Source organism: Anolis carolinensis, chromosome 2 (genome assembly GCF_035594765.1).
Source record: "Anolis carolinensis isolate JA03-04 chromosome 2, rAnoCar3.1.pri, whole genome shotgun sequence".
Lineage (NCBI taxonomy): Eukaryota > Metazoa > Chordata > Lepidosauria > Squamata > Dactyloidae > Anolis > Anolis carolinensis.
Genome location: NC_085842.1, coordinates 5,682,050 through 5,708,840, shown reverse-complemented (window position 1 = coordinate 5,708,840; position 26,791 = coordinate 5,682,050). Strand labels below are relative to the sequence as shown.

General features: G+C 45.2%; 1 protein-coding gene across 5 annotated transcripts in view; it reads right to left on the bottom strand.

Moving 5' to 3' along the window:
* LOC103282611 (major histocompatibility complex class I-related gene protein-like) overlaps positions 1–26,791 on the bottom strand; it is a 206,533-nt gene that overhangs the window by 6,866 nt on the left and 172,876 nt on the right. For 3 of the 5 annotated variants that reach the window (XM_062972913.1, XM_062972917.1, XM_062972918.1), the window contains one exon: positions 1,367–1,399. In XM_062972913.1, coding sequence (XP_062828983.1) covers positions 1,367–1,399 — 33 coding nt within the window. Of the gene's footprint in view, positions 1–1,366; positions 1,400–1,636; positions 1,670–2,449; positions 2,483–26,791 lie in introns of all 5 variants that reach the window. The other 2 variants (XM_062972914.1, XM_062972915.1) reach the window with 2 other exon arrangements.

Below are 26,791 nucleotides of genomic sequence, written 5' to 3'. Positions count from 1 at the left end.
TGGGCCCGGTTCTGTTCAACATCTTTATTAACGACTTAGATGAAGGGTTAGAAGGCACGATCATCAAGTTTGCAGACGACACAAAACTGGGAGGGATAGCTAACACTCCAGAGGACAGGAGCAGAATTCAAAACGATCTTGACAGACTAGAGAGATGGGCCGAAACTAACAAAATGAAGTTCAACAGGGACAAATGCAAGATACTTCATTTCGGCAGAAAAATTGGAAATCAAAGATACAGAATGGGGGACGCCTGGCTTGACAGCAGTGTGTGCGAAAAAGACCTTGGAGTCCTCGTGGACAACAAGTTAAACATGAGCCAACAATGTGATGCGGCTGCTAAAAAAGCCAACGGGATTCTGGCCTGAATCAATAGGGGAATAGCGTCTAGATCCAGGGAAGTCCTGCTCCCCCTCTATTCTGCCTTGGTCAGACCACACCTGGAATCACACTGTGTCCAATTTTGGGCACCACAGTTGAAGGGAGATGTTGACAAGCTGGAAAGCGTCCAGAGGAGGGCGACTAAAATGATTAAGGGTCTGGAGAACAAGCCCTATGAGGAGCGGCTTAAAGAGCTGGGCATGTTTAGCCTGCAGAAGAGAAGGCTGAGAGGAGACATGATAGCCATGTACAAATACGTGAAGGGAAGTCATAGGGAGGAGGGAGCAAGATTGTTTTCTGCTGCCCTGCAGACTAGGACACGGAACAATGGCTTCAAACTACAGGAAAGGAGATTCCACCTGAACATCAGGAAGAACTTCCTCACTGTGAGAAGGGCTGTTCGACAGTGGAACTCTCTCCCCGGGGCCGTGGTGGAGGCTCCTTCTTTGGAGGCGTTTAAGCAGAGGCTGGATGGCCATCTGTCGGGGGTGCTTTGAATGCGATTTCCTGCTTCTTAGCAGGGGGTTGGACTGGATGGCCCATGAGGTCTCTTCCAACTCTACTATTCTATGATTCTATGATTCTATGATTTAGATGTTTGTTCCTGATCAGTCAGTTCCTAAAAAGAAGGTGACACTTGAATAGAAGGCAAAAACTTTGTTCTGGGAAGAGGAACTTCATTCTTCACCTGAAAGGTGAACCACCTCCTGGCCCACCACTATTGGCATCAAATGTGAGGACATCCTTGGGGTTCCTTTTTAACATTCTTACACATTTATATTCAGTGTATCAACACTGACTCTGCTTGCCAACTAAATATTTTACATTTCTTCTACTCACTTAAAATCCAGTTATTAAGCAGGGAGGAGGGCAGAAAGATACAGGCATTTTCCAGGGCTGCACACCACCCTGCCTCCCTGCCCAAACCGTTCTGTGTCCTTTTCTTTTGTAATTCATTCTACCCTTTGAGCTGGGATTCACTTACCTTCCTCAGAAATGTTGAATTTTTGGTCACTTGCTAAAAAAGAGGGAAAAGACAAGAGGGTCAATTCTTTGGGCAGGAAAGGGCTGTGATGGAGTCCCCATCCTTTTTCATGGTCTTTTAAAAGGCTGTCTCTCTCCTAGGTCTGCACAATGTCTCTTTAGCTATGTGTGTGGGTTGTGTTAGTTAGTGATCCAAACCCTAGTCTTCACCTTATTCCCACTCCTGCCTCAGTCATTTGGAGTAAAGATACAACAGGAAAGCAACACTCACCTGAGACTGTTTTATAGTCATCCTGATGTTTTTCTGCAGAGAAATAATCAGAGATTTACACCCATAAAAGTACAGCTCCTTCCCTCAGCCTGGCTCACTCTGCACTTGACCACTGGGGCCAAATATTTACATCCATGGGGCACAGACTGGTTGGAAACCATTTATATTTCCTAGGTTCTTTTCTATGGAGGGGGCTGGATAGCTACGTTCAGTGCTGTTGGCTTCTCCACAGCTTTGGGAACAGCCTTGGGCATATGTCTCCATTCAATCCATCTCAATCCAATGCCCACCTCAGCCATCTGGAGGAAACATCTGAGGCCGGGCTGTGGCGCAACTGGTTAGTAACCAGCTGCTATAAATCACTACTGACCGAGAGGTCATGAGTTCGAAGCCCGGGTCGGGTTAAGCCTCCGACCATTAAAAAAAATATATATATAGCCCCGGCTTGCTGTTGACCTAGCAGCCCCGAAAGACAGTTGCATCTGTCAAGTAGGGATCATTTAGGTACGCTTTATGCGGGAGGCTAATTTAACTAATCTACAACACCATAAAACTGCTCACGAGGAAAAGAAGAGGAAGAACAGCCACCAATGGACGGTGAAGCAACAGCTCCCCCTGTGGCTGGAATTGTGAAGCTGGAAAGATGTTAAAAATGCCTTTGTGTCTGTCTAAAACTGAATGTTGTTTGTCTGTTGGCATTGAATGTTTACCATATATGTGTTCATTGTAATCCGCCCTGAGTCCCCTTCGGGGTGAGAAGGGCGGAATATAAATAAATGAATAAAAACATGCAATGGGGGAGGCAACACTCACCTGCAGTTATTCTGCGAACACGTTGCCGTTTTACTGCAGAGACAGAATTGGGGAGTTAAAGGTGACTCTCAGGGATCAACAGAACTTCATTCTCTCATAAAGAAGACCACACACCCTCCTCTTCGTCCTTCCACAGGGATGAAGACCTTTCAGTCTCTCCAGCAAAGGCATTAGCGAAATGGGAAGCCTTCTCTGCCAACAGGCTGAGACCTGTGCTCATGATGTGGGATAAGATGAGGCAAATGGAGTAGTCCATGCCTCCAAGATGTAGGCAAAGCTGAACCTTCCCTTCAAAGATAGGGAGTCCTCAAAAGGAAAATGATCCCCAACAACCACAGAATGCCTCTTCCCCACAAGGAAATGAATTCAGAATTTACTCACGGAAATAAACAGCAAGCCCAGTAATCGGAAGGAGAATCCCCACGGCACACCCAATGAGCACCGATTTGGAGGCTGAATGTAAAATGGAAAATAACAAAAGAATTACAAAGGAAACCACCAAACCAAACCCTTTATGGAGCAGTTCATAGATGGAGAAAGAACAGGGGACTCCAAGGCTAAAGTATGCGTGAAAGACCAGCCCGCACAATCCCATCAAAGTCTGCAGAACAGGACTTGGAAGTGGGCATAACAGAAGAGCAACCAGGTTCAGCTCTACCATTAAACCTGGGCCCAGTGGCTGGTGAAATGACCGCCACCCTCCATGTCTCTTCTGAGGGGCAGAAGAACAACCAGCATCTCCTGAACTTAATCTCCTCCTGAACTCCATTCCTTTTATCCTTATTGATTGTGTCTTATTTAGATGTTAAATCCAATAGCTCAAGAACACCCCCTTTCCTCAACATAAAACACTTTCAAACCCCCTTTTCTGTCACAGCATTCGCTTTGCTGAGATGCTTTAGGGAAAAGGGAAGTACAGGAATCCCTTTGAGCCATGGATCCATCTTGCAAAACTACCACAGGAGCGGTAGCTTTGCAAGACGTGCGGCTGCTCTTGTGCTATTATGCTAGCTCACAACTCAGATCACGGCTCGCATCTTGAATTAATAAAACAAACAGGAGACGGCTCATAACTCAAAAAATTCACAAGTTGGGTCACTTGTAAGCTAAAGTATCACAGCCAACTGTATAAACAAATTTAGAGTTTTTATGATTTCCAGATTAGATACTTGACCTGTATTGGTATGGAAACTATACAACAATAATGCAGATGGTGAAGTGCTATTGATGGTGCCTCTGGGTGGGGAGGGGGTTGCCCTCCTCTTGTCTCCCCCCCCCCCAGAACCCTCCCTCCCTCCCTCCAATGACTCACCAGGCTCCTCCCAGGCCACATCCACAGGGTTCAGAAGCCCATCATGCTCCACGTGGCATTTGTAGCATTCCCTCTCCTTGGGGTCCACTGTGATGCTCCGCCAGGTGTAGTAAGTCCCATCCGAGTTGGGGGACACCAGGCCATGGAAGGTATCTTGCTGCCTGTCCTCCCCATCCTTTGTCCAGGTGATGTCAATCTCCTTGGGGTAGAAGCCCCCCACCCGGCAGATCAAGGTCTCCATCCCATCATAGTCCACCTTGCGTGTCACCTTCACTTCTGGTTTCTCTGCAAGAATTACATCAGAATTAGGATAGGACTTCGGCAGGGTGAATGCTCTTGTCTGGGCTACCTGGGGAAGGAGTCCTTAACAATCTCCAGCTAATTCCGACCTGCTCCTCCTAAGAAAAACTTGATCACACTGATCAATTGGAAGATGTTTTAAAATAAGCAGCTGTGAGTAGTCTCTTGTAGGACAAAGGAAAGGAACACAGCAGCTCCAAATTTTAAGCATGAGCTTTCATGAATGTAAACTCACTTCTTCAGTGCTTGCCCAAATGCATAAATATTAGGGCTGTGCGATCAAGGAGTTTCAGTGCTCACTATGAAATTGGGGAGAGAGCTGAATTGTTTTTGAGGGTGTTTTTGAAATTACAGACCTAAACATTTTTGTGACTATAACAAAGTAATGAAATTTGTGTTATTTTTTTGTAATTGAGCAAGTGGGAAAACTTCAGGGGCTCAATTCTCCCTCATTTTTAGAGCTATCGTGATGAAACTTGCTATAATTGTACCAAACCTTTTTCACTATTAGCCCACCAAGTTTTGGAAAATTACACTCATCCACCAATTTTTTTGAAAAATTTTGGAATTTTTTACAATGTTTTTTTTAAAAAACAAAACCAAAAAAAAACCTACAAGAGCTATCTACTTGAATTTTATATACAACTAGCTGTATCCGGCCATGCGTTGCTGTGGCCTGGTCTAGTTCAATGGGAAAGAAAGGATAGAAAATCGTGTTATTCTCCTGCTGGGAGAGGCCATAGGCCCCTCCCAGGGAGCAACCCCAGTACCTATTCCTCCGTATTACTGAAAATTGGCTACCAGTATTTAAAAAACTCTAAAATCAGGACAGTAAATAAAGAACACCACTCAGAAAACAGGAATTCCAAACATGAAACAATCAGGGCCAGCTAACACCTTCCAACAAAAGATTCCCTTAGGCAGGAGGCAGCCAGGCTTTAAAGTTGCAAGGCTATTCAATGCTAATCAAGCTGGCCAATTGCAGCATTCACACCTGCCTCCAGCAGACAAGAGTTCTTTCTCCTACCCTGGACACTCCACAGATGTATTTATATAATGATTTTATTTAATTATACTATAATACAATTATATGATATTATAATGATATAATAAGTAGTGGTATCTCTTACTCACCTCTTTCTGTGGCTAGGCCACAGAGCCTTGGCTTTGTGTACCTTGCCAAGCTAAACTGAGTGGCAAGGAGGTGGGTCTAGCCATCCCTTTCGGCCCTGCCCAAGCTAAAGGGAGGAGACTGCTTGGCCAGTGCTAGCGCCGTTGCTAAGGGGAGGAGCTGTCTTCTATGGTGGTTGCTAAGAGCAGAAGGTACTGCTTAGCTGTTGCTAAGGGAGGAGGAGACTGATTGGCCGTTGCTAAGTGGCAAGTTTTACCTGTCTCAGGTGTAACAGGTTTGTGATAGTAGGTATGTGAATATCTTAAAACACTTGTCAGTTTGAATGTTACATTGTGTCCAAATTTTGTAGCAACTGGGAAGTTGTTTGGGAGGTATGAGGTCCTCACAAACAGACATTACATTTTTATTTATATAGATTCACAAGATAACCAGGGCATCAATCCTTGGAAGTTTCAGAAATATTCACCCATCTACTGATTTTGGGGATTTAAAAAAAATTAGGCAAAAACATCCCCCAAAAAGCCACAACAGCCATCACCTTGAATGTCTATCCAACAGTGTATCTAAATGACACACAATTAACAATAGAACCAACTTAGTACAGATTTATACCATTACTTACTCCCTTTAGCCCTCTTTGGATTCAATCATTTTATTTACTACTAGCTGGTTGTGTAATTTTTATTTGACGTTATTTGTATTTTTAAATTATTTTTATTGTAAGTTATCTTTTTATTTATTACATGTTATTAATTTCTTGTATTATTTTTAGTTATTTTCTGTTATTATAGTATTTTATTGTATTAATTTTTTAGTTTTTTAAATTATTTTTAGTGTTTTTTATTATTTTTATTGGGTTGCTAGGAGACCAAGTGGGCGGAGCTTAGCCTTCTAACTGGCAGCAATTGGATAAAAGCAATCATTCCTCTCCCTCTAATTAGGACTTTATTTTTCTTTTCTTTTCTTTTTGTTGTATCAACCTAGAGGCGTGGATGATGGGTTGTGTTGTCAAATTTCGAGGTTGGGGGGCCTGTAGTTTTGTTGTTTTGTGGGTCGCCGTGATGCCATCACTCTTTTATATATATAGATTATTAGAATGACTAAATGGCTGGCTGCTGGAGCCCTCATTGGGCTTTCTGGGAAATGTAGTTTAGGTCAGGGCCTTTTGCATTCTCTGCCAGAGAACTACATTTCCCAGAATGTTGTGTTCTCAGCCTCCTGCCCAGCCCAGCTAGCGGCCCTTCTTATAGCATCCGGCAAGCAGTCTCGGTCTGGCAATGGCCTTTTTGGCTTTACCAAAATTGCTTAACGCTTATACTGAAAATTAAACTGACTTTGGGAAGCTTCTGAATATTACTTAATGAAAACTATTGGTGAGTGTTTTGATTCTTAAATATTTCTCCCCTTTTTTTTGCATGTTTCTTAATAGCAATTCATTTTCATGAATCTAACAAATCACTAACGACTTAAGGGACTAATGATAATTTTGCACAGCCCTAATAAATATGCTTTATAGTCCGAGATTTTAATACTACTTAGTACTGCACCCGAAGAAGTGGATTTATATCCATGAAAGCCCATACTGGAATACAACCGTGTTAGACGTAAATTTGGTGCTGTCAGGTTTCCTTTTTCCTTCCCTTTCCTTCCTTCTTCTAAAAAAAGTTTGGATTTTGTGTTTCTGTTTCATTTTCTGACAGACAGAGTGGACCGTACAATTTCTGGTGGGAAATGGAAGGGAGGTTGAATGTTTGGAGGCTGTCAGGCTCTTGGTGACACCCCTTCACCTGTCCTCAGCAGTGTCTCCTTCCCGTATTCCAGGTACTTCTGCAGCCACTTAATGCACTCCTCCTCCAGATAGGCCTTAAGGTACTGGTTGCGCATTGATTGAGCATCCCATGTCCTCTTGGTGATCTGGGCCTTCACATCAGCTGCCGTCCAGGTGAGGGTCTCCTTGTCAAAGCTGATGAAGTCCTTCCCATCGTAGGCATACTGTCGGTATCCTGCTTTGCTCCCATCTTTCCTCAGGTCACAGCCGTACATCTGCTGCAGAGTGTGGAACCCTGAAAGAGAAATACAGGGGCGGTGGGGGTTCAGACTAGGTTAGGAGCACAAGCTTCTCAGAAGCCCAAGCTTCCCTGTGACCACAAGCTTCCCAGAAACAGCAGGGATTTTTTTCTAGGGAAGAGGAAACAGCAACCTCAATCTAAGAAAGTGTGAAATATGAAAAACAGCCCAGTGTTTTCAGGGTTTAATTGTTAATAATCCTCAAATACACTGAGTTTATTAAAATATTTATCTCCTATCATGCTTCATGAGATCTCAGAGTGCCATTGATCTATATGCAGTAACATTTTTCTGCTTCCTGCCTTTCTGCAGAGCTTACTATCTCCTTCTTGGACTGATGGCCCATTTGGTCTCTTCCAACTCTATTATTCTATGATTCTTGCCCAAAAGAGAGTTAGTCTTTGATGACCCTTTGTCTGGGAAGGGAGGAAGTCATGAAGCTCTTCTATCAGGACGGCTCATGCTCACATATAAGATAGCTTTTAGAAGTTCTTCTCCCCAAAATATAGCAATTCTTCTTTTGTCTATTTACTTTTCTATCAAAGTTGAATTTCCTGGCACAACCTTTCCAGAGCATCCTGAATATTTTTGTGGGCAGGTATGCAATCTACATCTCCTTATTGCTATTATCTTTTAACAAGTATTGGTGCCTCTTTACTGCCTTCATTTTCACCAGGATTTTAGGCATTCCCGGGTCATGTTGTGCTCATGGGAACCTTTTAAGCAACGGGAAATGAGAGACAGTCACTTCCTATTCAGAAATGTTAGCAAAATCTTTTTTGAGCTTTGGGGGTGGGTCTCTGGTGGAGAACATAAGCTCACGGGCTGCATTTACCCATTCCTAGTCTAGAGTTTCAATCCACTTTAAACCCCATTGTAGTTTAGTGAGGCCCAGGACCTTTCTGGATGAGCAGTTTAAAGGCTCCTCTAGAATTCTGCAGAAAGCAGCCACAAGATTTAAAGTGGATAGATACTTTAGTGCAGGCATGGGCAAACTTTTTGCCCTGGGGCCACATTGCAAGCCAGGGAGGGGTGGGCCCCCGAGGGGTGGGCCCCCGAGGGGTAGGGCATGGGAGAGGGTGGGGCCTGGCCCACTGGAAATGGTAAATCTGGTTGTTGTGCCTTGCTCAGATTATCACTCATGTGGACCATACCATTCCATTAATCTTCAGTACGAAGCAGTTACAAAAAAGTTGCCTCATTTAATTTCTACAGCACAGTTTTCAGCCTGGGGTCCCCAGATGGTTTTGGCCTTCAACTCCCAGAAATCCTAACAGCTGGTAAACTGGCTGGGATTTCTGGGAGTCGTAGGCCAAAAACATCTGGGGGCCCCAGGTTGGCAACCACTGTTCTACAGCTTTCTGTTTAACAGTCAAACAGACAAGTTGGGTAAGGTGGAAGAAGAGGAAATTATCTCCTTTCAGGACTCCTTTTCCCCTATTTTCTGGTAGAGAGATAACATATTAACCCTGGGAGGGGGGTGACAGATCGCCACTCCTTGCCCTTGGCCAGTACTTACCTCCACTCTGGTTGTAACGATTCTTTGCAGTCACCAGGCTCTCTTTGAAAAACACTTCAGCATTCCGTGACACCTCAGTTTCTTCTGCCCAGTAGGAGGGATCCTCTTCCTCCACCTTACTCATCCAGGGAACACAAGGACGCTTCTCTCTCACGATGCTGTCATACTGACAGATCCGCTGGTCATCCACATATCCAACAATGATGAACGAAGAAAGCCATTTGTTATCTTCTGATGCTGCAGTATAGAAATACCTCAAGGAGTGTGAGGAGGAGGAGGAGGAGACTGGAAAGGAAGAAAAGGGGAATCATATGACTGTAGTGAGGTAGTGGCTGCGGTTTAAAATGTAGTAAAACACTGAAAAGAGTGGCAAGTCTGGAGAAATTGATGGGTTATCAAGAAAATTCTACCAAGTCTATGCAAGGAGGTAAGGCAAGGCTGCATTTTATCACCCTAACTATGTAACTTGTATAATGAAAATATCGTACACAAAGCAGGATTAGGCTCAGAGGAAGATGGCAGAAGGATATGCAGTAAAAGCGAAACTTTGGAATGAAGATTGAAGGAAGTCAAGGAAGGAAGTACAAAGGCAGGTTTACAGTTGAACAGTGTGAAAACAGAAATAATGAGGTGGCTACCTTGGCAGCCACCTCTCCACAAAATCAACATTGACACTGAAATACAACACCGCCTGAGCTCTGCGAGTGCAGCATTTTCCAGAATGAAGCAGAGTTTGATGATCGGGACATCCTTAGAGATACCAAGGTGCTTGTTTATAAAGCCATTTTCCTCCCAACCCTGCTCTACGCCTGCGAAACGTGGACGGTCTACAGACGTCACACCCAATTCCTGGAGCGTTTCCATCAGCGTTGCCTCAGGAAAATCCTGCAAATCTCTTGGGAAGACAGGTGGACAAATGTCAGCGTGCTGGAAGAAGCAAAGACCACCAGCATTGAAGCGATGCTCCTACGCCATCAACTCCGCTGGACTGGCCACGTTGTCCGAATGCCCGATCACCATCTCCCAAAGCAGCTACTCTACTCCAAACTCAAGAATGGGAATCGCAATGTTGGTGGGCAGGAAAAGAGATTTAAAGATGGGCTTAAAGCCAACCTTAAAAACTGTGGCATAGACACTAAGAACTGGGAAGCCCTGGCCCTTGAGCGCTCCAATTGGAGGTCAGCTGTGACCAGCAGTGCTGCGGAGTTCGAAGAGGCACGAATGGAGGGCTTAAGGGAGAAACATGCCAAGAGGAAGGAGCGTCAAGCCAACCCTGACCGGGACCGCCTTCCACCTGGAAACCGATGTCCTCACTGCGGGAGAAGATGCGGGTCAAGAATAGGTCTCTTCAGCCATCTATGGACACACCCCCAAGATGGAAGACAATCATCCTCGAACTACAAGGGATCGCCTAAGTAAGTAGGGTAATTAAGTAATTAAGTAAGAAATAATGACCACACATTACTTATTAACTTTAAAATAGACAATAAAGACATAAAAAAACTGGCGGTTCAAGATTGCCCATGCCTTTGCTAATCATTAACCAGAATGTTAGAAAATCAGTAAGACTGCCACTGGGAAGGGCAGCTATGAAGGAACCAGACAAGATCCTGTACTGTCAAAATATATCACTGAATACTAAAGTTAGGATGGTCTACTAGGCTACCCTGTTGTAATAAATCTGTGGTCCTTAATTTTGTTTTCTTGATATTCAATCTAAACCAGCTATAGTTTTTAAAAGGTCCAAAAAGTGCTCAAAGGATTCCCCAGGTAAAAGCTTCCAAAAAAGAACACTTAAAATAAAAAATAGCTTTCTCTAAAAATGCAAGCATGTTTTGCTCTTAAAGATAAGTTGCAGTAGACTAAAAGAAAATAAACCAACATGAAATCATAAATAGTAAATAAGAAACAAATAGAACTTGAAGAACTAGATCTCCCTAAGATACATACATTTCTGCTTTTTACAAAGGCTCATTATTATGAAAACAATATTAAAAACCTGGGATTTCTTGCCAGGCTAGTCAAGAAAAAAGCACAAAGAATATGAAGCCTTGGCTCTGCAAAGGGAAAGCCAACATTTATATTGAGGGACATTATGCAGGAATTTTAAAATGATTATATCATAGTGTACACCTGAGAACTAACTAATAACTTAAACCTAGAAGAGTTTGTCAGCACACTCAGAAGCCATTATACAAATTAACAGAAGGGATTATTCTACACAGAGATGCCCTCTTTTACCATTATTCTTTGTGATAGCGATAGAGCCTCTAGCAATTGCATCAAACAAAATCCTGTAATTAAAAGACCCTGTAATTAATTCATCAGAACAAAAAAAACACCCCAATCTTTATGAAGATAATATTTTAGTCTTTCGAGACAACCTAGTTTAATCATAGAATCATAGAATAGTAGAGTTGAAAGAGACCTCATGGGCCATCCAGTCCAACCCCCTGCTAAGAAGCAGGAAATCGCATTCAAAGCACCCCCGACAGATGGCCATCCAGCCTCTGCTTAAAAGCCTCCAAGGAAGGAGCCTCCACCACAGTCCGGGGCAGAGAGTTCCACTGCTGAACAGCCCTTCTCACAGTAAGGAAGTTCTTCCTGATGTTCAGGTGGAATCTCCTTTCTTTCCTGTAGTTTGAAGCCATTGTTCCGCGTCCTAGTCTGCAGGGCAGCAGAAAACAAGCTTGCTCCCTCCTCTCTATGACTTCCCCTCACGTATTTGTACATGGCTATCATGTCTCCTCTCAGCCTTCTCTTCTGCAGGCTAAACATGCCCAGCTCTTTAAGCCGCTCCTCATAGGGCTTGTTCTCCAGACCCTTAATCATTATAGTCGCCCTCCTCTGGACGCTTTCCAGCTTGTCAACATCTCCCTTCAACTGTGGTGCCCAAAATTGGACACAGTATTCCAGGTGTGGTCTGACCAAGGCAGAATAGAGGGGGAGCATAACTTCCCTGGATCTAGACGCTATTCCCCTATTGATTCAGGCCAGAATCCCATTGGCTTTTTTAGCAGCCGCATCACATTGTTGGCTCATGTTTAACTTGTTCCCCACGAGGACTCCAAGGTCTTTTTCGCACACACTGCTGTCAAGCCAGGCGTCCCCCATTCTGTATCTTTGATTTCCATTTTTTCTGCCGAAGTGAAGTATCTTGCATTTGTCCCTGTTGAACTTCATTTTGTTAGTTTTGGCCCATCTCTCTAGTTTGTCAAGATCGTTTTGAATTCTGCTCCTTTCTTCTGGAGTGTTAGCTATCCCTCCCAGTTTGGTGTCGTCTGCAAACTTGATGATCGTGCCTTCTGGCCCTTCGTCTAAGTCGTTAATAAAGATGTTGAACAGAACCGGGCCCAGGACGGAGCCCTGCGGCACTCCACTTGTCACTTCCTTCCATGATGAAGATGACGCATTGGTGAGCACCCTTTGGGTTCGTTCGCTTAGCCAATTACAGATCCACCTAACCGTAGTTTTGTCTAGCCCACATTTTACTAGTTTGTTTGCCAGAAGGTCGTGGGGGACTTTGTCGAAGGCCTTACTGAAATCCAGGTACGCTACATCCACAGCATTCCCTGTATCGACCCAACTCGTAACTCTATCGAAAAAAGAGATCAGATTAGTCTGGCATGACTTGTTTTTGGTAAATCCGTGTTGACTATTAGCAATGACCGCATTTGTTTCTAAGTGTTCGCAGACCACTTCCTTAATGATCTTTTCCAGAATTTTGCCTGGTATTGATGTGAGGCTGACCGGACGGTAATTGTTTGGGTCGTTCTTTTTTCCCTTCTTGAAGATAGGGACCACATTCGCCCTCCTCCAATCTGCTGGGACTTCTCCCGTTCTCCAAGAACTCTCGAAGATGATTGCCAGTGGTTCTGAAATAACTTCCGCTAGTTCCTTCAGTACTCTTGGGTGTAGCTGATCTGGCCCTGGGGACTTGAATTCGTTTAGAGAGGCCAAGTGTTCCTGGACAACTTGTTTCCCTATTTGGGGTTGGATTTCCCCCAATCCTTCGTCCATTCCGTGTTGCTGAGGTTGAAGATGGCTTTCTTTTTCTGAGAAGACCGAGGCAAAGAAGGCATTAAGTAGTTCTGCCTTCAGAACTACTGGGGGTCGCCATCACCCCATCTTCTCCTTGCAATGGCCCTATCGCCTCCTTTTTCTTCCTTTTTCTACCAACGTAAGCAAAAAAGCCTTTTTTGTTGTTTTTTATGTCCCTGGCAAGCCTGAGCTCATTTTGCGCTTCAGCCTTGCGAACCTTTTCCCTACAGGTGTTGGCTATACGTTTGAATTCTTCTTTGGTGATTTCTCCCCTTTTCCACTTCTTGTGCATGTCACTTTTGAGCTTTAGCTCAGTTAGAAGTTCTTTGGACATCCATTCTGGCTTCTTTGGGGAGATGGGAGTGGGATATAAAAATACAGTTATTACTATTATTATTATCTCCTTGGGAGGAGAGTTCCAGAGCCGGGTGTGTGCCACCGTGAAGGCCTCCTCCCCCATCCCCACCAACCCTGTTTGTGATGGAGGTGGGAGTGAGATAAGGGCCTCCCAGGCAGATCTAAGAGCCTAGGGAGAGACATGGTCAGGAAGACAAGCAGAACTTGAACCATTCAGGGTTTTATAGGCCACAACCTGCACTTTGAACTGGGACCGGAAAATTATCAGCAGCCAGTGGAGCTGCTTCATAAGAGGCGCGTTATGCTCCCTGTAGCTGGATCCTGTTAACAGCCTGGCTGCCAACCTTTGCACCAGTTGCAGTTTCACGTCCACAACTGAGCATCAAGCATCAGTGAAGAGTCCAGGAGGACCCCCAGACTGCGGACCTGTGTCCTTGGGGGGAAGCGTAACCCCATTGAGCACTGGTAGCCCCCCTATACCCCGATCAGCCCCGTGATGTTTATGTGTTTCAGTTATTCCGCAACCTGCCTTGAGCCACAAGGAGAGGAGTATAAGAAATAGAATTATTATTATTATTATTATTATTATTATTATTATTATTATTATTCACTCAGCTATTTAAACACAGTTCTTTGGACAGATTCTTTTCTCCAGGTGTGTCTACACTACAAAATTAACACATCCTGTCACCACTTTAACTACCAAGGCTTAATTCTACAGGCTGCTAGGTTCGAATCCAACCCGGGGAGAGCACAGATGAGCTCCCTCTTTCAGCTCCAGCTCCATGTGGGGACATGAGAGAAGCCTCCCACAAGGATGGTAAAAACATCAAAACATCCCCTGGGCAACGTCATTGCAGACGGCCAATTCTCTCAGGGAATTGGGAGCAAGCTTGTTTTCTGCTGCCCTGCAGACTAGGACACGGAACAATGGCTTCAAACTACAGGAAAGGAGATTCCACCTGAACATCAGGAAGAACTTCCTCAGTGTGAGAAGGGCTGTTCGGCAGTGGAACTCTCTCCCCGGGGCCGTGGTGGAGGCTCCTTCCTTGGAGGCTTTTAAGCAGAGGCTGGATGGCCATCTGTCGGGGGTGCTTTGAATGCGATTTCCTGCTTCTTAGCAGGGGGTTGGACTAGATGGCCCATGTGGTCTCTTCTAACTCTACTATTCTATGATTCTATGATTCTCACACCAGAAGCGACTTGCAGTTTCTCCAGTCGTTCCTGACACCAAAAATAAAAATTGTACAGGGATCCTGGGAGCTGTAGTGGGCAGGGCCCTGTAAAACTACATATCCCACGATTCCCCAGCATTGAGCCATGGCAGCCCAAGTGGTCTCCAATTGCAGTAACCGGAAACTGTAGATGCAGCCTGATTCTCTGCATTCCTACCCCCATTTCCCCCCTTTCTCAAAAGCGAAAGCAGTGCAGAAGGCGGCAGAGACAGGCGTTTGGCCCCCTTTTTTTCTAGCCAAGCATAAGAAGGGTTGGATGGAAAGGTCTCACCACCGGGAGCCGGGGGCGGGAGGGCGATTCCCAGGTGTCCCAGGAGAAGGAGAGACACCACCCGGAGCAGCAACAGTCGCGCCATCGCCAGCAGAGAGAGAAGTGTCCTCCTTGTCGTGGTGAGGTGGAAAAGTTATAGAAGCGCAGCGAACGGGGATTGGCCCAGGGGGAAAACATCCCACCAATAGGAGGCCGGGGTTTACCATAGCGTCACCGGTTTCCGGGCAGACTCAGCGTTAACGCAGAGGACGTTAACGCAGAGGAGTGAAATCGAAAGCAGTGTGGGTCTCGTCACCGGATGTCTAGTTTCTGAGCCAACCCTTGGACCTTAGATGAGGGTGAGGAGGACAGAATACAGCAGAGTCTCACTCATCCAAGCTAAACGGGCCGGCAGAAGCTTGGATAAGCGAATATCTTGGATAATAAGGAGGGATTAAGGAAAAGTCTATTAAACATCAAATTAGGTTATGATTTTACAAATTAAGCACCAAAACATCATGTTATACAATACATTTGACAGAAAAAGTAGTTCAATACATGGTAATGCTATGTAGTAATTACTGTATTTACAAATTTAGTACCAAAATATCACGATATATTGAAAACATTGACTATAAAAATGGCTTGGATTATCCAGAGGCTTGGATAAGCGAGGCCTGGATAAGTGAGACTCTGCTGTATTGGCAAAAGGTGTTTTAGTTTTTAATGACTCAACTTAAGTCCCAACATTAATATAATATAACAAAGCAGACACTAAACTACAACAACCACAACAATCCCCAAGTCCGCCTTTGCCACAACCTCTCCCCAGGTCCATATCCTTACAAGTAAAACAAGAGCGATGTGCCGTCCGCCAGACAATAAAAAAAACTATAAAGCTGAAACGTGCCGTCCTTTATCCGGGCGAACTGCAAATCCCTATAAGCTGTCCTAAAAATATTGAAAGACTGAGTCTGGAAAACTTCAAAAAAAAGGATGTTTATTCATACAAGGTTGTAAACCTGGCACAGATCTTAAAGTTACAGAAAATGAAACAAATTTCTATAGGTTTTAGTTGCAGAATTATCCCTGGTTCCAGAAGGCAAAGGTGATTATAAAACCACTATACCCTAATCACGCTGTCTATATTAGAAGGAGAAACTCTTTCCTTCCCTATCTTTACAGCAAAGATTAGTTCTAGAAGCGACGGAATAACCCTGCTCCTCTAACTAGATTTCCTATTCCAGATCAGTATAATTCAATACTTATCTAATTTGGATAGGCTTAGATTGGCCTGGTTTTGAGGATGATTTGTCCCAGTTAGCTTTGCACAGCTGCAGCACGTTGGAAGACTATAGCCAAAATGAGGCTCCAAAATGGAGACTAGACCCTGGTAAAAAAGGGCGGTCCTAAGATGTTGTACTCTTTGACCAATCATTGCAAAGAAAACTGCAGCCAGCTCTTGCAGACTCCAAGCCACTTTTCCTGGGCTTTTGCAGCCAGAGGCTGAAACAAAATGCAAAGGAGGGAAAACAAACAAACGACCAATAGGTAAGGCAAACCATCGTCCTGGGGGACGGAACAAGCGAGATTAAGAATATGACTGACTTTCAGGACAAGCCAACTACAGTAGAGTCTCACTTATCCAACACTCACTTATCCAACGTTCTGGATTATCCAACGCATTTTTGTAGTCAATGTTTTCAATACATCGTTATATCTTGGTTCTAAGTTCGTAAATACAGTAATTTCTACATAGCATTACTGCGTTTTCTGTTTATCCCAGATTATCTGGCAATGCAGACTCATATAATCCAGTTTAAAGCAGAAAACCAATAGGTAAGGCAAACCATCGTCCTGGGGGACGGAACACTCCCCGCTTAAATTCCCAGGATGTGGGAATTTACCACCCCAAAATACAAACACATTTGCACATATGACAATACAAACACTAGAACTTTAAACATCTCCAATAAGCAACACGAGGTCACTAATTGGTCTGTCCAAAATGGACACTTTGTCTCTGTTGCAAGTCTTTAATTGAACTTTCCTGACCTTACCGTCCGGGCAAGGAAAGGTCTTTAATACAATGCCCATGGGCCACGCATGGCGGGGCAAGTCTTTGTCCTTTAACAACACAACGTTGTTAACCTCAATGTTGTCCTGTGGGCTTTGCCAGATTCTTCTAGCTTGAAGCTGGCTTAAGTACTCAGCTTTCCACCTTTTCCAAAAGTGGTTGGCCAAGGACTGCACCTGTTTCCACAGGGCACGGTGAGTTCCGTCCGGAACTGGCAACATGATGTCCTTCCATCCTGGCACCTTTTGTGTCAAAATAAGTGCAGGAGTCAGTGGTTGTAAGTTCTCAGGGTCACTGGTAAGGGGAACCAGCGGCCGGTTGTTGATAATTGCGGTAACTTCCGCCATAAGTGTCACCAAAACATCATGCGTCAATGACCTATGACTCAAAAACATGGCATTAAGGATTTTGCGACTAATACCAATCATCCTCTCCCAAACACCACCCATGTGGGAGGCGTGGGGAACATTGAAAGTCCACGTAATTTGTTCAGTATTCGTAAAGTTCTGAACCTTTGGGTCTCTCCCAAACCTAGACACACAATTGAGTTCTTTGGTCGCACCTACAAAATTGGTGCCACAGTCCAACCGAATTGACTTAATTGGCCCTCTGAGGGCTATGAACCTTTTCAATGCGTTTAAAAATGATGAAGTGTCCATTCCTTCTATGACTTCTATATGGACAGCTCGTATAACTAAACAAGTAAACAAAACTGCCCACCTCTTGTTATTTACAACACCACCCCTGGTTTTTCTGGTAACAATTTCCCAAGGACCAAACACATCGATTCCCACATGGGAAAAGGGTGGGTCTGTCAAAGTCCTATCCTGAGGTAGTTCTGCCATTAACTGACTTTGACAGTTTCGCCTAAGGCGCCTGCATTTAACACATTTGAAAATACAACTGTTGACCAACCTTTTGGCATTAACTACCCACAGACCTTCATTTCTAAGGGCTGCCTCAGTTAGAGTTCTACCCTGATGATGGATCCTTTCATGGTGATGCCGAACGAGCAGCAATGCAGTGTGACTATTAGGGGGTATGATGATGGGGTTTTTTATGCACACCTTGAGTTTAGCCTTGGCTAACCTTCCTCCAACTCTCAAAATACCCTCCTTGTCTAGAAATGGGTTTAACTCATTTAGAAGACTTTGATTAGGGATGTTGAGCCCTTGCTCTAGCCTAGCTATTTCCTGCTTGAAAACAGATCTCTGCACTGACTTGAATATGACGCTCTTAGCCTTTATCATATCCTGGACCTGTAAAGGCTCACTATCTTTGCAAGCTAAACGATGTATAAGCCTAGCAACTGCTCTAAGAAGACTGTGCCACTCCGAAAAACGTTCAAAACGGTGTGGTTCCAGGCAAGATCTTTGGCCCATCTTGATTTCTGTGGTCATCTTGCAAACTTTCACCTCTGGAACGGACTCGGGCAATTCTGTATTTTCGGTGGGAGAAAAGGCTGATGGAAAATTGACTTCGGTCAAGCATCTGGGGCCTGTCAGCCAACTTGAACTTAACGCTCGTTGAGCTGAAGCTCCTCTGGAAGCGATGTCAGCTGGGTTGTCGCTGGTGGCGACATGGTGCCACTGGCTAGGCGTAGAACTGGATAGAATGTTGTTGATTCTATTAGCCACATACACCTTGGGGTCTTTCTGCATCTTCTTCTTCAGTGACCAGAGTCTATTTTCTGCCACATGCCTGTTGTTTGGCAAAGTGGGTTTTTCTGCTTTAAAAGGCAGAGGGGCTATCCAATTTCCCTCTGGACTCCGGGAAACTTGAGAGTTCATGATCTCTAAAAACCTCTGTTCATCTTTGGAAAGCGCTGTAGTTTCATCCCTTTCGGAGACTTCAAAGATGGAAGAATACTCTGGTGTTATCCCCTGACAATAGACCGAGATATGACTCAAACAGCTATGCATTAGTGTGGGGCGACTGCCTTGAAGCACGTGCGCTTGACGAGTGCCCACCGGCGATGGAGGGTGCATCCTATTTATGCACACTGGGCCTGTAACTGTCCAGCCTAGTGGTAGCAGCTGAGCAATGGGCGCCCCTGGAGGTCCCTTAACTTGGTCGTTCACATAGAACAAGTTCGGACAGTCCGCACCAAGCAGAAGAGCAATGTCCACATCTGGACGGAAAGCAGGTAAGGCGTTCTTCAGCCTTCGCAAGTGAGGATGGGCTTCCACGACTTCTCTGGTGACAATCTGCCTTTTGTTCCGGGGAATAGAGGAACACTCAATGAGGTCTGGTAACTCGAACAGTCTCTTCTGGTCACAAGAGGAGACAACAAAGCCGGATGCTATGCGACCCTGCAACTTCTTCTTCCCTACACAGGTGGACATGGTGTAGTCGACCGTCTGGGTTTTTATGTCAAACAGTTGGAAAAACTCTGGAGTCGCCAGGGAGGCGTCGCTTTGTGAATCCAAAGCCACGTAAAGTCTCTTTTTAAGCCAAGGTCTTCTGGCTGGATATACATCTGCTAGGCAGATGGGATGGCAGACTCTAAGCTGGTGCGCGTCAGAGCATAGTTTAGTGCAGGCGACCGATGGAGCATCCTCCTGCATCCGTGACGCAGCCTGCGTGTTAGTGGCTTCAGTAGATGACCCTTTTTTGGAAAACGTGTCCCCTTTGGCGTGGGAGACAGGGTCAGAGTTGTGCATCGCGGTGCAATGCTTAAGGCTGTTACACCTTGCACATTTGACGTCCTCTTTGCAGTTGGATGCAAAGTGAAGAGTTGCTCCACAGCACCTAAAACATATGCCCAGCTTCTGAACAATCTGTTGTCTTTCTTTATAAGGCTTCTTGCCAAATTCCCGGCAGTTGGCCAAACTGTGAGGCTTTTGGTGAATGGGGCAGAGCACCTCCTTCACCTCTGACTTGGATTCGTTGGCCCTGTGCTGAGTTTCAACAGCCTTAACACTAACCGGTCTTTTGGCCTCTCTGGATGGTTTTTTCTCCACTTTAGGTGCCTTCTCTGGCTGGGTCCCTTGGTATAAGGTGGGGAGGCCCGTCTGCGGATCATTCCTTTCTCTGGCCGCCCTGGTGATGAACTGGACCAAATGAGAAAATGGAGGGTATGCCTGGGAGTGGGCCTCCTTGTAGTTGAAGACCTCCTGTCCCCAGCGTTCTTGCAAAGTGAAGGGCAGCTTGGTCAAGATCTGCCTCTGGGACAGGTGCTGATCGAGGCACCTCAAACCGGGCAGTTCTGGATTCTCCTTGGCCGACTCTAATTCCGTAAGGAGATCGCTGAGGTCCCACAAGAGTTTGAAGTCTTTGAGTTTTAAAGCTGGGAACCTTTGGAGCTTGTCCATAAGAGATGCTTCAATCTCTGTGCTGGCCCCATACCTCTGCTGCAACCTGGCCCAGGCCTTTTCCAGGGCTTTGTCGGGATCGGCTACGTGAGCTGCGTAGATCTTCTTAACTTGTGAGGATGAGGCTGGGCCCAACCATGCAGCCAGAAGAGTCAGTTCTTCCTCAGGCAATAACTTTAAGTCTCTGATTGCTCTCTGGAAGGTGGCCTTCCAGAGAAGAAATTCCTCAGGCTTGTCCGAAAACTTTTCGACACCCTTGTCCTTAAGGTCTCTTCTGGGGCTTCTGATGATGGAGACAAGCTGGGACTCTGGCGTCGAAGGGAACAATTGAGGAGTTTGCTGTTGTGGAGTGGACTCCCACCGTGCACCTTGCGTCAACCTTTGGCCTCTTGGAGGGATGACATCGACCACTGACGAATCGATGGCTCCCTGTGCAGCTGTCTGTAGGGGCCAACTAGCACTCGGCCTTGAGGCCCTGATTGACTGACCTAGGGTTTTAGCAGGAGGCACAGGTAGCTCGAGTAAGGGTGAGCTCCCCGCTATGACGCTCTGCTCTGCAGGAAACTCAAAAGTGACTTTGGGGCCCTGCTCTGGGTAAGGAGAGAAGTCTTCCTGTTCCTCATCCGAAAACTGGCTGTTCATGCTGCCAAGGTGCGCAAACACTTTGGCAGAAGGATCCTGTATTGGTAACTGGCTTACATTTTCTTCTGTGAGTGGCTCAATTAGGGCTTTGGCCAAAGTCTCAGCCCTTACCCTTTTGGCTGCGGCATCCATCTTTATTCTAAGCATCTCTATACGAGCCTGTTCTATTTGCATTTCGCTTTGTCTATGGGCCTGTTGTATTTGCATTTCGCTTCGTCTATGGGCCTGTTCTATTTGCAGTCGTTGCTCTTCTTCTTTAAAGGGAAGGGTGAGATCAGCTGCCTTAGCATCAGCCTCCGCCCCCGCCACCTTACTCTGCAGCTCCAGACGTGCAGCCTCCTTAATGTGCAAGGCAGCTAGGGAAGAGATGGCACTCCCAGCAGCAGAAGACTTGCTAGAGTGGCTGTGTTTAGACGATGCACGCTCCCTTAGTTTAGATACCTGGCTAGAGCGGTTGGACTTAAGACTAAGTGCCACAGCAGGTGATTTTAAAAGATTGGTCTCATGGCTGCATAAGGAAGCTAGGATTGCCCTCACCCTATTTTCTTTCTCATTAGTGTCAGCTAAAACACTCACTATTTCTAACTCTGAATCCTTGGCGTTAATGCGCTCGAGGACCTGGACTATCTTAGACACCAAACCCCTCCAAAGACCGAAGGTCTCTTCAAGGTCTGTCTGTAATATGGATGGCACCCTTGTAATACCCAAGCTCTCTATTCTGCCCATTAATGTTACAATGCGCTCCCATGCCGAACCTAACCTCACATGGAGGAGCTCCTTTTCATCTATTAGATGGGCTAGCATCTTGGCTGAAGGGTGCTTTATCCTTTGGGGCCTTTCATTCCTAATTTCAGCCTCAGAAGGAGATATACCATTTGTATCATCTTGAAATTGCATAGACATTATATATTCTTAATAGCAAGTAAATTTACAACAAAGGCAAATGCAATATACCTGCAAGTAAATTTACAATAAAAGCAAATGCAATATATAATACAATGCACAGCACTTAACCATAGCAATATATATCACTAAGTAACTATACTTTACAAAGATTGTGACCTTTGGCGCCAGACTTTGGTGGGCAAGCTGCAAAATGCCAACTGGCAGCAACTTGCCACTTGATACCTCCCTTGCCCGAGTGACGTAAACTGCCAAAATGGCGACTTCGCCAAATTTTCAAGCACCTTGTGCTCTGCGGCTCGAGGCCTGCCGCCGAAGGAGCACCGAGGCTGGCTTTGGAAAGGAGGAGAGAAGAGACGCCTCCTCCCCGCTGTGAAGGGAGGTCACCACCGCAGGACGATGAGACAGGTCACCGCCGCAGGTCGATGAAACAGGTCACCACCGCAGGTCGATGAAACGGGTCACCACCGCAGGACGATGAGGCAGGTCACCACCGCAGGATGATGAGGCAGGTCACCACTGCTGGACGATGAGGCAGGTCACCACCGCCAGGCGACTGTCCCGGCCGAGATCCTAGCCACTGTGAAGACTCAGCCAGAACTTTCTTTCGGAGTTGCCAGGCTTATCTGGGTCCCGGCCTGGTGCTTCTGGACTCACCACCTCCGTGTGAGCCCAAGAACTACTGCTGGAGCTCCGCGGCTCGATGCCTGCCGCCGAAGGAGCTCAGGGTAGATTGCTGGGTTTTGCACAGCTGTGCAATTGCAGAAGCAGCCGCGGGGCTACTCGCACACACGCGAGCTGAAGAGCAGGACACTGCAGAGGCTCAAGGAATGGAGCCCCACTCTCTCACTTGCCTATCGGCCTGGCAGCAAGCTTCACTGCAACAGACCAACAAAAGCAAAGTCTCTATGGCCGTGCAGGCTAGCTCAAGCGGAAAAACCGCTGATCGTCCTCAAAACTGTGCCGTCCGCCAGACAATAAAAAAAACTATAAAGCTGAAACGTGCCGTCCTTTATCCGGGCGAACTGCAAATCCTTATAAGCTGTCCTAAAAATATTGAAAGACTGAGTCTGGAAAACTTCAAAAAAAAGGATGTTTATTCATACAAGGTTGTAAACCTGGCACAGATCTTAAAGTTACAGAAAATGAAACAAATTTCTATAGGTTTTAGTTGCAGAATTATCCCTGGTTCCAGAAGGCAAAGGTGATTATAAAACCACTATACCCTAATCACGCTGTCTATATTAGAAGGAGAAACTCTTTCCTTCCCTATCTTTACAGCAAAGATTAGTTCTAGAAGCGACGGAATAACCCTGCTCCTCTAACTAGATTTCCTATTCCAGATCAGTATAATTCAATACTTATCTAATTTGGATAGGCTTAGATTGGCCTGGTTTTGAGGATGATTTGTCCCAGTTAGCTTTGCACAGCTGCAGCACGTTGGAAGACTATAGCCAAAATGAGGCTCCAAAATGGAGACTAGACCCTGGTAAAAAAGGGCGGTCCTAAGATGTTGTACTCTTTGACCAATCATTGCAAAGAAAACTGCAGCCAGCTCTTGCAGACTCCAAGCCACTTTTCCTGGGCTTTTGCAGCCAGAGGCTGAAACAAAATGCAAAGGAGGGAAAACAAACAAACGACCAATAGGTAAGGCAAACCATCGTCCTGGGGGACGGAACAAGCGAGATTAAGAATATGACTGACTTTCAGGACAAGCCAACTACAGTAGAGTCTCACTTATCCAACACTCACTTATCCAACGTTCTGGATTATCCAACGCATTTTTGTAGTCAATGTTTTCAATACATCGTTATATCTTGGTTCTAAGTTCGTAAATACAGTAATTTCTACATAGCATTACTGCGTTTTCTGTTTATCCCAGATTATCTGGCAATGCAGACTCATATAATCCAGTTTAAAGCAGAAAACCTTGGATCAGATCCCGGGATATAGGGCCTGTCTGGAAGGGCCCTCGGAGCTTTATATTCCTCAGGCCTTTGTGGATGCTGAGCTTCTCTGCATTCAAACACTCGGACATAAAAATTGTTATTCCAGGGCTGTCCGCTGGAGGAGAAATCAAACCAACTGCCTTCTCTAACTGCCTTGCTATTCCAGGGCTGTCTGCTGGAAGTCAAGCTAATTGCATTCCAGGGTTGTATGTCTTTCGGGCTGTGTGGCCATGATCCAGAAGTAAGGGAATTGCATTCCCTTATCAGCTATTTATATTCCTCTGAAACTATTTTTGCAGCCAGGGAGAAAGGTCATCTGGCTCACCAAGCCCAGCAGTTCATGGCCTGTGTCACAGTCTTGGGAGCTGTAGCATTCCAAGGCCTTGAGCCTTCTCTGCCAGAGAGTTGGGGGGAGGGACAAGGGGGCACCCAAGTGGCTTCTGCTTCACAATAATAATAATAATAATATACAGGAAACATTCAACATTGGTGAAAAACAACAGGAAAAATGCAACCGTTATCAAGACCTCAAAATCGAACTGCAAAGGCTCTGTCATAAACCAGTACAGGTGGTCCCGGTGGTGATCGGCACACTGGGTGTCGTGCCAAAAGATCTCAGCCGGCATTTGGAAACAATAGACATTGACAAAATTATGATCTGCCAACTGCAAAAGGCCACCCTACTGGGATCTGCGCTCATCATTTGAAAATACATCACACAGTCCTAGACACTTGGGAAGTGTTTGACTTGTGATTTTGTGATACGAAATCCAGCATATCTATCTTGTTTGCTGTGTCATACTTTGTCTTTGTGTCAATAATAATAATAATAATTTATTTATACCCCACCACCATCTCCCATAGGGACTTGGGCAGCTTACAAAATAGCACACAAAGGTGCCATAAATAAAATACATAATACATAAAATAAAATACATCAACATGAAAAAATAATAACATTACATGAACCAGGTATATAAATTAGATACAACCACCTCTTCTAAAATAGAATCAGTTAAAAGATCCATGTAATCAATATAGCAGCCCAGATGAGTGCACAGAATGTAGATATAAAGTGCTAAGTGATTGGCAATCAGTTCTGGTTACTGTCTTGATATCCTAGCCAGACTAAGGCCCATGGGCCGATGCGGCCCTCCAAGGTCATTGACCTGGCCCCTGTCCTAAACCTTAGACTTAGGGTTGACCTAAGTCTACCTGGTCTTTGGAGGTCTTTTTGCTTACCTATGGTCCTATGAGACCATCTAGATGGTCTTTGAAGGTCCCTTTCCTTATCTATGGTTTTATGAGATTGTCTAGATGGCCTTTGGGGGTCCCTTTCCCTCTCTATGGTCTTATGAAACCATCTAGATGGTCTTTGATGTCCCTTTCCTTACCAATGGTCTTATGAGACCATCTAGATGGAAAGAGACCTCCCTTTGCTTACCTATGGTCTTATGAAGTTGTCTACATCAGGGGTCCCCAAACTAAGGCCCATGGGCCGGATTCAGCCCTCCAAGGTCATTGACCTGGCCTCTGTCCTAAACTTTAGACTAAGGGTTGACCTAAGTCTGAAATGACTTGAAGGCACACAACAACAATAATCCTAATTTTAGACTACTTCATCATAGTCGCCCCCCCCCCCCCCAACACTCTGAGGGAGTGTGAATCGGCCCTCCACTTAAAAAGTTTGAGGACCCCTGGTCTAAATGTTATCAAATGCCTGCTGGACAAACCAAGTTTTTAACTTTTTCCTAGTTTTTAACTCTTCCCTAAAGTGTTGTAGTGTAGGAGCTTGTCTAGGTCCACTGGGGAAGGTGTTCCAGAGCTGGGGGGCCACCACTGAGAAGGCCCTCTCCCTTGTCCCCATCAACTGTGTTGGTGGGACCGAGAGGAGGGCCTCCCCGGCGGATCTTAGGGTCCACACCGGTTCATAGGGGGAGATGCAGTCACAAAGACCTGAAACATAGGGCTTTATAGGTGATAACCTGCACTTTGAATTGGGACAGGAAACTTATCGGCAGCGAGTGGGTGCTGCTTCAGTATAATTAGCTCCAGTTAGTAACCTAGCTCCTGATCTTTTTACCAATTGCAATTTCCGAGCCATCTTCAAAGGCAGCCCCATGTAGAGTGCATTGCAGTAATCCATACTAGATGTAACTAAGGTGTGGACCAAGTCAGGCTTTTCGAAGTACGGTCGCAGCTGATGCACAAATTTTAACTGCAAAGGTCTGGATTAAATCCCAGCTCGTTGGCCCTCATCCCTTGCCTTCCATATAACAATAAATGTATTACCTGCCTCACCTTGTAGCTTGAGACGGGGGTCCAACATTTTATTTATTTATTTTATTTACAGTATTTATATTCCGCCCTTTTCATCCTGAAGGGGACTCAGGGCAGATTACAATGAACATATATATGGCAAACATTCAATGCCATCAGACGAACAATATACAGTATAGACACGCACAGAGGCATTTAACAATCCAGCTTCACGATTCCGGCCACAGGGGGAACTGTTGCATCACCATCCACTAGTGACTGTACTTCCTCATTCCTTTCTGGCATGTTGCTGGCAGTTTTATGATGTTGTAAATTACTTAAATTAGCCTCCCGCATAAAGCGTACCGAAATTTCCTACTTGACAGATGCAACTGTCTTTCGGGCTGCATAGGTCAACAGCAAGCCGGGCTATTTAATGGTCAGGGTCTTAACCCGACCCGGGCTTTGAACTCATGACCTCTCGGTCAGTAGTGATTTATTGCAGCTGGTTACTAGCCAGCTGCGCCACAGCCCGGCCCTGCTCAATAATCCCACTGGGGCATTCCCCACTCTCATCTCTTTCTGCCCTGGCTTTAAATAAAATCCACTTGGGGTGCAAAACGTTGCAAAATCCACCATTGCTTTATGATGAATCAATGTACACAAACTTTGTTTCATGTAACATTATTTATTTATTTATTTATTTTTATCCCTCTTTTCTCCCGTGGGTGGGATTCAAAGCGGCATACAACATATAAAATTCATACAAATACATCCAACTGCAGTACAAAATCAGATTAAAACATCATCTTAATATAAAAACCCAATTAACATATCAAATAAAACAATTTTAAAAACTTGCAGCAAGGACCATTTACAGATATCCATAACCTCCGGTCTCTAAAGTTATTTGTCAGGTATTATCAAATTATTTATCAGACTGGCAGTGCCTGTTATCCTTCGTCTGGGAAGGCCTTTGAAAAGA